This window comes from Lissotriton helveticus, chromosome 1_2 (assembly GCF_964261635.1).
Source record: "Lissotriton helveticus chromosome 1_2, aLisHel1.1, whole genome shotgun sequence".
In the NCBI taxonomy this organism is placed as follows: Eukaryota; Metazoa; Chordata; class Amphibia; order Caudata; family Salamandridae; genus Lissotriton; species Lissotriton helveticus.
Genome location: NC_136058.1, coordinates 106,343,025 through 106,355,877, shown reverse-complemented (window position 1 = coordinate 106,355,877; position 12,853 = coordinate 106,343,025). Strand labels below are relative to the sequence as shown.

Sequence of the window (12,853 nt, the reverse complement as noted above, 5' to 3'; positions counted from 1 at the left end):
TTTGGTACTGCATTTAGTAAAGGTTTGTTATGAAATGGTAAGTATAGATCCAGTGGCAGAGAATCAAACTTTTTTGGCATATTATAATTATATTAGTAACAAGCACTGAGCATTTTACAATTATGAATATGGGTCACTACTATTTTTTGTTGAATGAAGTCAGGCAGGGTATTTTATTCGTGTTTTGAAATGAAGGGGTGGTATGGATGGAGAGATAAGCAACACATGGCACTTTGAGGATGGAATACACCTCAAGGGACATTTAATTATTTCTGTATGGATACACACAGGACTATATTTTATCGGGGTCTGGTGGCTTAGAAGTCAGAGGTTCAAATCCTGGCATTTCATTCAGCCTTTCAACATTTTGGGGTCGATAAAATGAGTACCATTGAGTTGGGTAAGAATAAACAGATGTTATTCAGCACCAAGAAACCCTTCGGTGACCATTCACTTTGCAAATACACGTTATGTTCATATTATGTTAATTGGGAATTCGTATTTAATGCGAATAGGCTTAATTGGTGTAATTACTGGCCATCAAACCATGTTTTTTCACACATAATCTGGCTATTATTTTTCTGCAGTACACTCACATCCTCATATGAAGTCTGTAAACTTTTACCATGTTTAACAAATTGTCATGGTTTGAATGTCTCTCTTCAGTGAGTGCAGCCAATAGAGGGGTTGCTATATTTATAGGGTAAGTCCTGCAAACATAGATGCATTGCTGCCTAATTGATATTAGAATTAATGACTATAGTAAGTGTAGACTCCCCTATAAAGGAGATCCCGACTTGTAAACAGATCTTTTACCAATTTCTCTTATCACAACATGGCAAAATAATTATTGCACAGATTTAAATTTTCTGCAGGATCCAGCCTCAGATTCCACATTGCCCAATTGAAGGCAGAATAAAACTAAAAACTCATGATGCTTTGATTCAAGTTGCAAAAAGAATCTTTTCTTGTAAACCTTAACATACCAGGATGGACACAGACAACAGTGGGTGCCTATAAATCCAAGGTTTGGAATCCCAATGTCCTGCCTGCTAAGTCTGAAGTATGTTGCTCTGCCACACTTCTTCCACTGCATTCCCGTAGGCTGCTATTTACTGAAATACAGTTGAGATTTGGTGGTTGTTTATTAGATGTGATTTACAAGCTCTGATTCTATTTGTAGCTTGTACCTAAGCATCATGCATTTTCTTCCTTAGGTTGCTCCAACTGTGCCTCGTAGAATTGCTTCCTTGCTGCTTGTAGAGCCTTGCTTCATTGGGTCTTGTTGCGCTAGATGTCTCAAACTTCACATGACCATAGTGATTCCTAATTATGAGAAGGATTGTCAGAGATGTTAATTCACTTTTGGTCCTGATGAAGATGAGCAGATAATTGGAGAATGTCCACCGAAACATTTTTATTGTCCACAGTGGCTTGGCAGAAGTAATGCACTTTCTCCAGTTTGTTGAAGGCTCTCATTCTGCTACAAGGCCTGGCTTTAAATGAATGGACTATTTGGGTGACTTTGTTTGTGGGGTGCTTTTTGATGATTTAATCTGTTCATTGTAATGATGTGTTTTGATTATCAATTAAAGATAAGCTATTTTCCAATGTATCTTCTGAGTTGATCAAATTATAACTTCTGGATTTTAATACAATAGTTTAAGCAACATTTTGCACAGCCTAAAAACGATTTGCACATACAGTTCTCACTGATTCACTGTATATATTTTGACCAGGCATTCCGAAAAAGTTTGAATTAATTTAGTTGTCCTTTTTTGTAATATTAATGATCCAGCAATGAGCATAGAAACGGGTATACAATTACAAAACTCACCTGAAAATCTCAATGAGGATAAATACACAAGTAAAACCATGTTGGGATCTTGGGGTACTTTAATATTCAATTTGTTTACACAGTATTCAAAAACTGTATTCCTAAAGAGATTTATTTTAGGGTAGCAGAATATAATATGGGGCCAATATCCCGCCACCAGCGTCACATCTCAAACAATCAGGCGGATATTCAGGGATTATCCTCAGGTTATTTGAAGTGTATATCGATACCTAGCTAATATTAAAACAAACCATAATTCCCGAAGTTATTTGAGTTAATATGGACATTGATGTTTTGTGACCCTGAAGGAGCTGCGTTGGAGGGAAGCTGTTTTTATTTTGCGCAGATTCAACAAACTGCACTATTAGCAAAATAAATTACAAAAATAAATACATAAAAAACACTCTTCCTATGGAAACTTACTCTGACCCAACTATAAAATGGCGAGTGTGTGTGTGTGTGTTAGTTGCGAGTGTGTCCCAAGATTGCCACTCATCGCCTCGCAGTGCCAGCGACGGCTTGGCCCAGTCTACAATATCCTTGAAGTGAAATGTTCCTCCCACTGGGAGTAGAACACAGCTGCACACCAACTCATTAGACTCCAGTTTGTTTATTCAAAGACTACGTGTTTCGGCTATTGGCGTAGCCTTTGTCAAGATGGCGAACAAGCTCCCATTGCGTAGACGTAAAGGGTAAGGTTCATGAATAAAGAAGTTGTAATTTCAACTTCATTTTGCAACACCTATATTTTATTTACTTCCTTCCTTCAAACTTTTTGACTTTTTAACTTACCCCAAAAAGAGGATTTAATGGAATGCCTAATTTGCACAATTATAGGTTTGCGACGTCGACATAGAAGACATAATACTGGCCTATTTCGACACCTTTGTAACATGGCCCATTTGATTCATCATGGCACAATGACTCCAGTTACCTGGCGGCCAGACATTTTTATCTGAAGCACAAGGGGGAAAATACCCTTTTCAAATATTCAGGCATAGACCGAGATGAAAAAAACTGAAGAGGAGGGGGATCGCTAGAAACAACTGCAACTCCTTGAATTTCATTACACTATTGAACTCATTACAAAATTCCCATACGTTCACAACAGCGACAAGGAGTTAGCAGTACACATTTGTGTCAGACTCCCAACATGTTCAAGAAAGTGCAACACAAGCTCTCTTTTTCAGTGAAACCACACATCTGCCCAACTAGATGCTGTACTCACAGTTATCAACAAGCATTGGCATAGCCAATAGGTCTCGCTTTTGGGACCTTATAAGTATTTAGTTATGCAGCACAATATCCTTGGTGCCACAACATCAACTGTTGCATGGCTAAACACTTATAAGGTCCCAAAGGCGAGACCTATTGGCTATGCTGAGGCTTGTTTACACTTATTAGCATTCCAGTACTAGCTTCAGTTTGCAGGGAAAAACACTGTGATCCAAATGCGATAACAAATATGTGCCACTGTAGGCACACACAAATACGGACACGTAGGACTGGCACGCAGAAAAGATTTGATGAGTGAAAGATTTGTCTATACTGCTAAAGGTGCAGTATTCTTGGTGCAGAGTGCTCATAGGACTAGGACTAGATTACTTTTGACCTGCTAAAATGAAAGTATACCAAATAGGACAAGAAGACAAAAAGCAAATAAATGTTGCATAGATGCTGTTTCAAACCTTATTAATCCTATTGCATTCCAATTTCGTTGGTGTGATGAATTTCAGGTGAGCTCTCCACAGAGCACCTAGTGCTCTTGGTGGTCTAGGAGAGCCATGTCAAAATAAGAGAACGCACATTCTTGTCAGTTAAGAAAACGTTCACCCTAAAGTGCACAGAAATGCAGTGGGAACGTTTCCTTTTTTGCAATGGAGGCATGGTAATTCTGAAAATGTGAGCTGTACTTAATACAGGGAGAGGTACTCACCTAGAGCTGGGTATCCTAGATAAAATCTATCAGCTCCCAACCACCCAAGGAATAAGGATAGTGCCACTGCAACCTTGTAGGAGTAACCATTTCTGCATCAAAAGAGAAAGGCGAAATATTAACAATATTATAGAAAGAATGTTTAAAATATGTGTCCCGCTAAATGGACCTACTTACATAATCCGACACGAAAATTAGTTCGTGTTTCAGCAACAAATCATAGAACATGAAAACGCTTTACCAAAATGACTAGCTGTGACAGGAAGTAGACCCATGAACTTGTTCAAATTATTTCGAAAAACAAACCGGTATACTAAACATCAGTGTATGAATTGTCAGTTATGTTACTGTTTTACCACAAATGGTTGACCTGTTTCTTTTCTTTTTTAAATAAGTGTGACCAAATACTTAGAGTGATTTGGTACCATAGTGAAAATAAAACAGATACTAGACAACACTGATATAAACTGATGCCTTAAGTACACAACCAGATACCCTTATGTCTGTTTTTAGGTCTCGCCTAGGCACCGAGCATTCCCTGCTCTAGGAGATGACATTTAGAAATTGGTCACCTCTTTCAAGCACTCATGCTTCTGCTGGCATCCACCTTGCAAGAGCAAGCAGTGGCACGCATGCTAATTAAAAACAGATAGCCCGCACGCCGCTGCTCGCTCCCACAAGGTGGATGCCAGCACAAGCATGAGTGACAGCACAAGCACGAGTAAGCAGCAGCGCCATCTGTTTTCAATTATCGGGCACGCACCTTGCGCTCGCGTTAATTGTAAACAAATGGTGGTCGCACTTTCACTTTTGCGGCCTGCTTGCAGTGACGTTCTTGAAATGTCCGCTCCCGGACTGGCATGCTCAGAGGTGCTCCTGGAGGTCGCACTTTCACTTTTGCGGTCCAGCTTGCAGTGGCGTATTTGATCTGCCATTAAACCTTCAAGACACAGATCGCCTGGTGGTCTTGTTGATCTTGTTGTCTTGGTGATCGCCCCTCTTTTCTACGTCACCCCCTCTACCATTCTGCCTGTCTCATAGCACAAACAACATAGCCATGGCAGATTATCTTCTGCTTCTTGTACCATTATTCTCCCTCTCTTGCTCTCATCCGTCACTGCCTCAATACTCAGGCTATCTATCTAATTCTACTTCTCTCCGCCCCAACCCCCCCCTTTGCCAGTGCCTTTGTATCTCATGCTATATGTCTAATTCACACACACACACACACACACACACACACGCCATATACATGTAAACACACATATACCCACTTACATCCCAGTCTGGCCATATACACGTGCACACACATACCAACTTACATCTCAGTCTGGCCATATACGCTTACATAAATATACACACACTGACACATGTGCACACTCATATAGGCCTGTACATGCAGACACACTGGCACAAATGCACGAACAGGCTCTGGACTCGTACAAAGCATATACTCAGATACATAGACAAACACAAATACGTGCACACACTCAGACACATGCAACACATATACACATGTACACATATACACCCACATATCACACCGGTATGCTCACACATACTGTACGTGCACATGCACACAAACATATACACAGGGCATTAAAACCTCCTTGGGAAAGCATTCTGCCTATTACTTTCAGTTGGCTTCATGTTTTGTAATTCACAGTTGCTTACTTTGTGTTTGCTGTTACAGTGTACAGCATAGGCCCTGGGTACCTGATTAGCAGGAGCCCAGGGCACACTGAGTCAAAGTACATCAGCCATTCAGCAAAAAGTGGGGGCAACCATGCAGAAAGATGGCACTTTCTCACAAGGCGTGCTGCTGTATTCTGCACCACCTAGAGCCTAGCAAAAAGGCCTTCTTTATACCAACCATTAGGACGTTCCCATAGTTGTGGCGACTTACTATCAGAGCATAGACTAAAGTTTTCCTGGCCTTTAGAGGGGTCCAGTCTTCCCTTCCCAATGTAGGTAGGATCATTCTTGGTTATTCTAAATCAGAAGACGAGCACCTGTGTGAATTATTGGAGGACACAGAGAGCCCTTAATGCCTTTAGGCACTGGGATACGTTACAAGTGTAACCCCCACCCAAGAAATACATATTGAGAAAGCTCTTTAGCTTCTACATTAATTTAAGGTACCTTATAGGAGATTGATCCTACCTACAATGGAGCCAACTGATGTAAATATCAGATGGTAGTCCTTGTGATGAACCAAGTGATTTGATAAGAGTTTTATAGGATTATATGGGATTTTAAAACTTACATTGTTGGTGAACAGCCACTAAGTATAAGTTTTTTTATTTTGCTATCTGCATATTGAGATTTTTGCAAGTTGGGTTTACCTTTGCAATTTCAACAATCCGAGTGCTCCCCACTGGATTTTTTGGATAGTGATATTCTTAGGAGGGGAATTTCTTTTTTGTCTTGAAGAAGGTGGTTTCATATTTCATAATCCACTGAATTGCGTAGATTCATAGTGTGTGTTAAATTTGAGGAACATATGATCACATTAGAAAATAAGTTGGTTTCTGCTATGCCGTGTTCGATACTAATTCCTACAAATTAATTTGAATTAACGACAGATGTCAATGTAATAAGACTTTATTGTTTGATTAAAAAACCATTACAATTTAAAAAACACATTTGATTAGTTCATATAAGAGACCACTGAAAAAAATACAGAACTTGCAAATTTCTTACCACCTTCAGAAGCATTGTAGGCAGATAATATTCAGCTAGGAAACAATCAATTCATTCATAAAAAAGACCACTGAATAAAAGAATCAGAATTTGTAAATTGCATGAAACCCTCAAAAGCATTGTAGGCAGATGATGTTCAGCTGCAGACTGAATGCCGCCCTGCTGAGGTAAGAGAGATTTGGCTGCGCTAGTGTCTCCCAACAGTTTTGACATCTAGTTCACAAGTTTGGTAAGCCCAATATTAAGCTTGGTGTTGTCTGGATTAAGGCAGCTATTAAGGCTTGGTGGCATGATCGAACTTCTAGCCTGATCCATTCTTCCGGCAATAATGACGTCTGACTGTAAGCATTGCGGGGCATACACGAACTATGTATTCCATTGCTTCGGAGTGATAGCTGCACATCCCGCATTTGACGCTATTGCCTGAACGGTGCCATTAACCAAGGTTCTTTAAAAATGGCCAGTTACCCATCCTCAGAGCTAAAAACTTTTGTTTCCAATAAAGTGCAAATGTGCTTGATAAGTAGGGCGACTGAACGGCTGATTTAAAATTGGAAAACACTGCCCAAGCGTGTTTCCTTCTGGACAATCTTGGCCTGTCTGAATGAAAAAAACAGTCTGGCGCTCTTCTTGATGGCAGCCTTTAGCACCGGCTGAGAGGGGTTTGTTCCCCAGAGTTCTTTGACTCAAAGTAATTGTAAACTGTGATCCAGGTTTTGCCGATACTTCTGGCTGTTCTGGTTTTTCGATATTTCCTGCCAAAGTCTGGCCTTCAGGGAACCCTTCCGGGCGAGGCGAAGTCTGTTACAAAACTTTATAAACACACCAGCCTCTACGACATGGTCTAGTAGGCCCAGTTCAAGTCGAAGCTGATTTTGGCAGACGAAAAGCATGTTTAAAAATGTGATGTTCTTGTATGTTTTCTCTCCACAATATTAGTGTGTGTGTATGTATGTTTTCTCTCCACAATATTAGTGTGTGTGTGTTTTTGTTTTAGGTTCTGTGTTTATACCTATTTTTACGAAACAATTTTAACAAAATTTGGTACAGTGATGGAAAAATGTTTTTATTAAATTTGGAGATAAGGATTTGAGTATTGCGCAGAATTTGACTAATTCAAGACAGTGGTATGGATGCGAGGTGATTGGATGCTTGTATGTTCGGCTGACTGAATGTTTGTGGTTTCTAAAGGGAGTTCTTTTTTTATGACATGAAACTCCCTTTACCACTGCATCTTTCCCATTACCCCTACTTACCTGTCCATTCTATCTAGTTCTAGAGTCCAGCTCTGAGGAAGTATCAGAGACTGAGACAGCAGATACCGAGACAGCATCTGAAGGAGAGGACAATGGAGCAGAATCTGGGAGTGATTTCTCAGTCAGCGGAGTTCCATCCAACTACTCATCTTCCAGCGATTCTGAAGGAGACGATGTCAGTCGCACTGTCCCTTCGCATGCACAGTCTGTGCAATGTGACACCAGTTGCAGGTCAGAGCAACTCAGAGAGCAGGTATGTGCGGTGGCAAGCACAGAGGGAGCGCTCTCTTGGCAGCCTCCCAATTTAGTCAGCCCTAACTTCCGCCTTTCATTGGTAAAGCTGGATGTAAAGTTGATACAGCTGATTTTTTGCCAATTGACTATGTCCATCTCTTTTTGGATGTGGACTTCCTTGATGAAATTGTTGCAGCAAACAAATGTGTGTACCGGACAATTTATGAGGGAGCATCGAGGCACTCTCGGGCATCATTCTAGGGCACACAAGTGGACTCCCACTTCCTTAGGGGAGTTAAAGATATTTTTGCACCTCACCCTCAAAATGGGGGCAGAACATAAACCAAGCTTGCAGCCCCACAGGTCTACACCCACGGTTAGCTTAACCCCCAACTTGGCACCCTACATGAGCAGAGATCGTGTTTTGCTATTGTAGCGCATGCTGCATTTCAATGACAATTCTTCTGCATTGCCCGGGGACCATCCAGACCACGACAGGTTATTCAAAATTTGGCCTGTCATGGAACATTTGCCTGCCAGGTTTCCAGAGGTTTATACTCCTAGAAAGAATATAGCCATTAAAGAGTCCTTGATCCTGTATAATGGGCGGCTGCTGTACAGGCAGTAAGTTCCAAGCAAACAAGCTCACTATGGCATCAAGCTGTACATGCTGTGTGAGAGTTCGACTGGCTATGTGTACAGCTTGAATGTGTATACCAGGAAGGGCACAACTCTAAACCCTGTAAGTTGCCCTCCCATGCTAGGGGTCACAGGAAAGATTGTCCAGCTACTCCTTCACAAAGGTTGTAACCTTAATGTGAAAAATTTCTATATAGGAGTAAAGTTGTTCAGTGAGCTCCACAAAGCTGGCACTATGGCCTGCGGTACTATTTGTTGTCGCTGCAAAGGATTCCCACAGGAGCTTGTTTGTAAGAAACTCCAAAAATCCCAGAGCACTGCGTTGCTTTCCAACGAACTGCTCGCAGTCAAGTTCTAATGTAGGCGTGATGTGTACGTTCTCACTACAGTTCATGATGAGAACACTTACCCCTCACGGTTTGGGGGTCAGATGGCCGAAGACCACAAGCCCACCTGTATACTTGATTACAACAAGTACATGGGCAGAGTGGACAAGAACGACCAGGTGCTTCAGCCATACAATGAGAGTCATAAAGCTCGCACTTGGTATAAAAAACTGTTACTCACCTCATCCAGATGGCAACGTACAATGTGGATGCTGTTTATCGTCAGACCACCACAGGAGACTCGAGTCTTCCCTTGATTTCCAGTTGTCTGTGATTGAATGTCTCACTGCTGAAGAAGCAGCAGCCTCCACTTCATGTGTCCTGGAGGACGTTGCAAGGCTGCAGGACCAACTATTTGCTGATAGAATTCCTGCAACACCCAAAAAGGAGGGACCATGTCGTCGTTGTAAAGTGTGCTCACTGTCCCCAGTGCCCACGTAAACACGCCTTCCGCTTTCCTACTTGCTTTATGTTGTATCATACTAAAGCAAAGTACTGGGAAATTGACTGAGATGGAGCTGCCATTAGGTAAATCTTTCAATTGTTGGGAATGGATACCTACTGTCTGTGGGCCACTACTTTGCTAGGCAAACACCTGCAGAATATTTGTTACTCTACTACAGGAAAACATGGACTTCACAACACTTACCCGCTTTCAGAACATTGTAGTTGTTCTGTTGGCCAATTGACAAGTGCATTATAGTCCCAACACTGCTCATACTGGTGAACAGAACATGTGCCACGTTGTCATGGAGTATCCTGTTTGGCAAAATGTTAAATGCTTGCCTGGATTTTGAAGTGCTTGTTAGGGAACTTACATATACTACACGAGGACCACCCTGATTGCCATTGAGAACCGCAGTAAGCGTATTAAGTCAAACAAATATCCAATGGGACTGTCAGGAGAAGGCGGAACATGAGTCCCAAAGCATTCTGCAGGACATCAAACTCCCTTAACGTATGCACAAAGAGTAAGACAAAGGTAACCAAGGGGTTAAACCTTATATCATCTCCTCTCCCATGCAGACCAAGACGGAACCCACCCTCTGCAAGAGCCTATCAGATGCCCTGGAGACCGGGAAAGGAGACAGCTTGTGAGAACAGAGGGAGAGTTGCGAGCAATAAGCAGGAAGTAGCAGAGGACGTGGGTTCCTCCGTCTTCTGAGCCTGTGGGGCCCGCCGGCAGGGTCAGGCCACCCAAATATGGTGCACATGGCATCAAAAAATTCTTTCAGTTGGGCGGGGGGTCATTCCCAGCCCCGGAAAGGGAGGGAAACACTGAGCCAACCCAGGAACCTGCTCCACAGAGCGGGGCCTCGAACGCAGGGGTTCCTTTGCTGCATTGATTTCTTGTGGTGCCTCTTACCAGACTTCGACGACTTAAACGAAGAGGATTTTGATTCACCGGAGTGGTGCTTGGATCTTCCTCCTGATAGAGACCGGGACCAACAAGGTGACCTCCGCAGTGCGGGACGCCACGAGGAGCTTTAGGGACCGCTCCTTCAGCGCCATGGCCCGGCAGTTAGAACACTACTTGGAGTCATGGTCGAGCTCCAGGCACCAAAGACAGACCACCACTGTGACAGGCGCCGCACGGCTTGAACCCCGAAGTCTTCTTACTCGACATGACACACCTACACACCAATGAAGTCGACAAAAAGTAAAAAAAAGTCGGGCAAAAAATGTCAAGCGCTAGCTCTCTTCAAAGGATCGGGGCTGATGGCGCGAAAGGAACTGACATCAGCACGCCAGAGTGGAGGTTATATTAACAACACGGACGACGAACATGACGCGGACGACGTCATGCGGAGTCGATGGACGTCACCTACCGGTGCGCAGGGGTACTGCTGAGAAGAAAATCTTCTGGATCCAGTCGGACGCCTGGAAGTTTAAGGATAAGGAATCTATGGCTACATGTCTCTATCAGATTGTACAGGTTTGCTAGGTTTCCCTAGGTGCCAGCTGAGCTAGGATCCAAAAACCACAGCCAGGCACATTTCCAAAAAAATGCCAGTTTTCACTGGAAAAGAGTGCTGCATTGCGTTTTGGAACGTTTCCTGTCACGGGCACTAGGCCTACCCACACAAGTGAGGTACCCTTTTTATCGGGAGACTTAGGGGAAGACTGAATAATAGAACAAATGTTATTGCCAATTGACTCTCTATGCATTTCTGCCTTCCATATGCAAGACAGTGTAAAAAAGAAGTCATTTTCAAAAAGGACCTCTAATTCACATGCTGGTATAGGTACCCACATATTCTGTTGTGCAAATTTCCGCTGCTTCTAAACTCCATATGTTGTTCCTATTTCAGATATACATAGTTTTTCTTGATACCCATTTTTCACTCTTTATATTTTACCAAGTGAATTGCTGTATACTCAGTACAAAATGAAAAACGATAGCATTGCGCAGCTCAGTTATCAGCTCTGGACACTTCGGGTTCTTGGTGAACCTACAAGTCCTATATACCTCTGCAGCCATAAGGGTCCAGTGGACATAACGGTATATTGCTTTTAAAAGTCTGTGATGTTTAGAATAATTTACAGGCGAAAACGCAGGTACAAATGGCTGTTTTTTTCAACTCGTTCTCAAAATGTTTTTATTTGAACTGTTACTTTCTATTGGAAAACCTGGAAGAATATACACAAATGACCCCTTGCTGAATTCAGAAATGTATAGCTTTCCGGGATCCATTATTGGTTTCACATCAATTTCTACCACTAACTGAAAGGAGTTTGAAAGCACAAAAAATAAGAAAATAGGCTAAGTCCCACTAAGATGCCAAAACTGTGAAGAAAATGTTGGGTCTCTGACAAAACGCTGCCTGTTCCTGAAAGCTGGGAAGATGGTGATTTTAGCAACGCAAAAGCATTTTTGATACCATTAACAGGGGGGAAAAAACATGCTTTCTTCTTCAGCACTTTTTTCAAAATTTTCCCCCAAAAAAACAAAACGTAGCTGCATTTTGGCTAATTTCTCAGTTCCCTCCAGGGTAATCCACAAACCCTGGGTACTTTTAGAATCCCCAGGATGTTGGAAAAAAAGGACACAAATTTGGCAAGGACGGCTTATGTGGAAAAAAAGTTATGAAGCACTAAGCACAAACTAGGGAACCCAGCAGTTATGGGGTTAAGATGCTTTGCATACCAAACTATTAGGAGCAGATTTTACACCCAGCATTATCCTTCACCTACTCCTTTTGTTGTTTTCCATGGCCATATAGCTCCAGTCTGTTTCTTGCCCTATTCTAAAAACGTCTATTGATGTCTGTATGCTTCAATGACAACATTAGCAAGACCATAGTTATGGTGATGTATACAAGATAAAAGGGTATGTGATTTTACTGTAAATAACCATTTATTTTCTCCTAGATGTATTAGTCTCTTTTTAAATCATCTATTTGTCCCCATGCTTTGGCACTCTAATCTAGCATCTGAACATGGAGATGGTCATAGATTGGGCGATACTTGTGCTAAACATCTGGAGTGCCAGTACCAAGCTGTGCGTGATGCAACTCTTGAATTTACATAAGTGTGAGCAATTTTTATTGGTTTCCTTTGTTAAGGACCATTCTCCAAATTTCACCACCAGGGACAGAAACATTGATCTTTGTGTACAGGTTTCTCTTCATTAAGCTTACCAATGGCTAAACCTTATGGGAGCTGGACCTTCTTCACCCTCAGGAATGTTAAAAAGGATGGAAATCCACTACAGAAGTGCAGGTAAGGTGAACCTCATGTTAGAATACAATGTCCAACAGGAGACCACATTTCATGTTAGTGGTTAATGTGATAAGGCAGTTAAGACAAATGAAAAAAAAATTCTCCCACATGACCGGTGTCATCAACCCCTGATTTCAAG

General features: G+C 42.0%; 1 protein-coding gene across 1 annotated transcript in view; it reads right to left on the bottom strand.

Moving 5' to 3' along the window:
• TM2D1 (TM2 domain containing 1) overlaps positions 1-12,853 on the bottom strand; it is a 170,761-nt gene that overhangs the window by 143,600 nt on the left and 14,308 nt on the right. Inside the window, exon 5 of the mRNA XM_078669655.1 lies at positions 3,774-3,865. Coding sequence (XP_078525781.1) covers positions 3,774-3,865 — 92 coding nt within the window. The remainder of the gene's footprint in view (positions 1-3,773; positions 3,866-12,853) is intronic.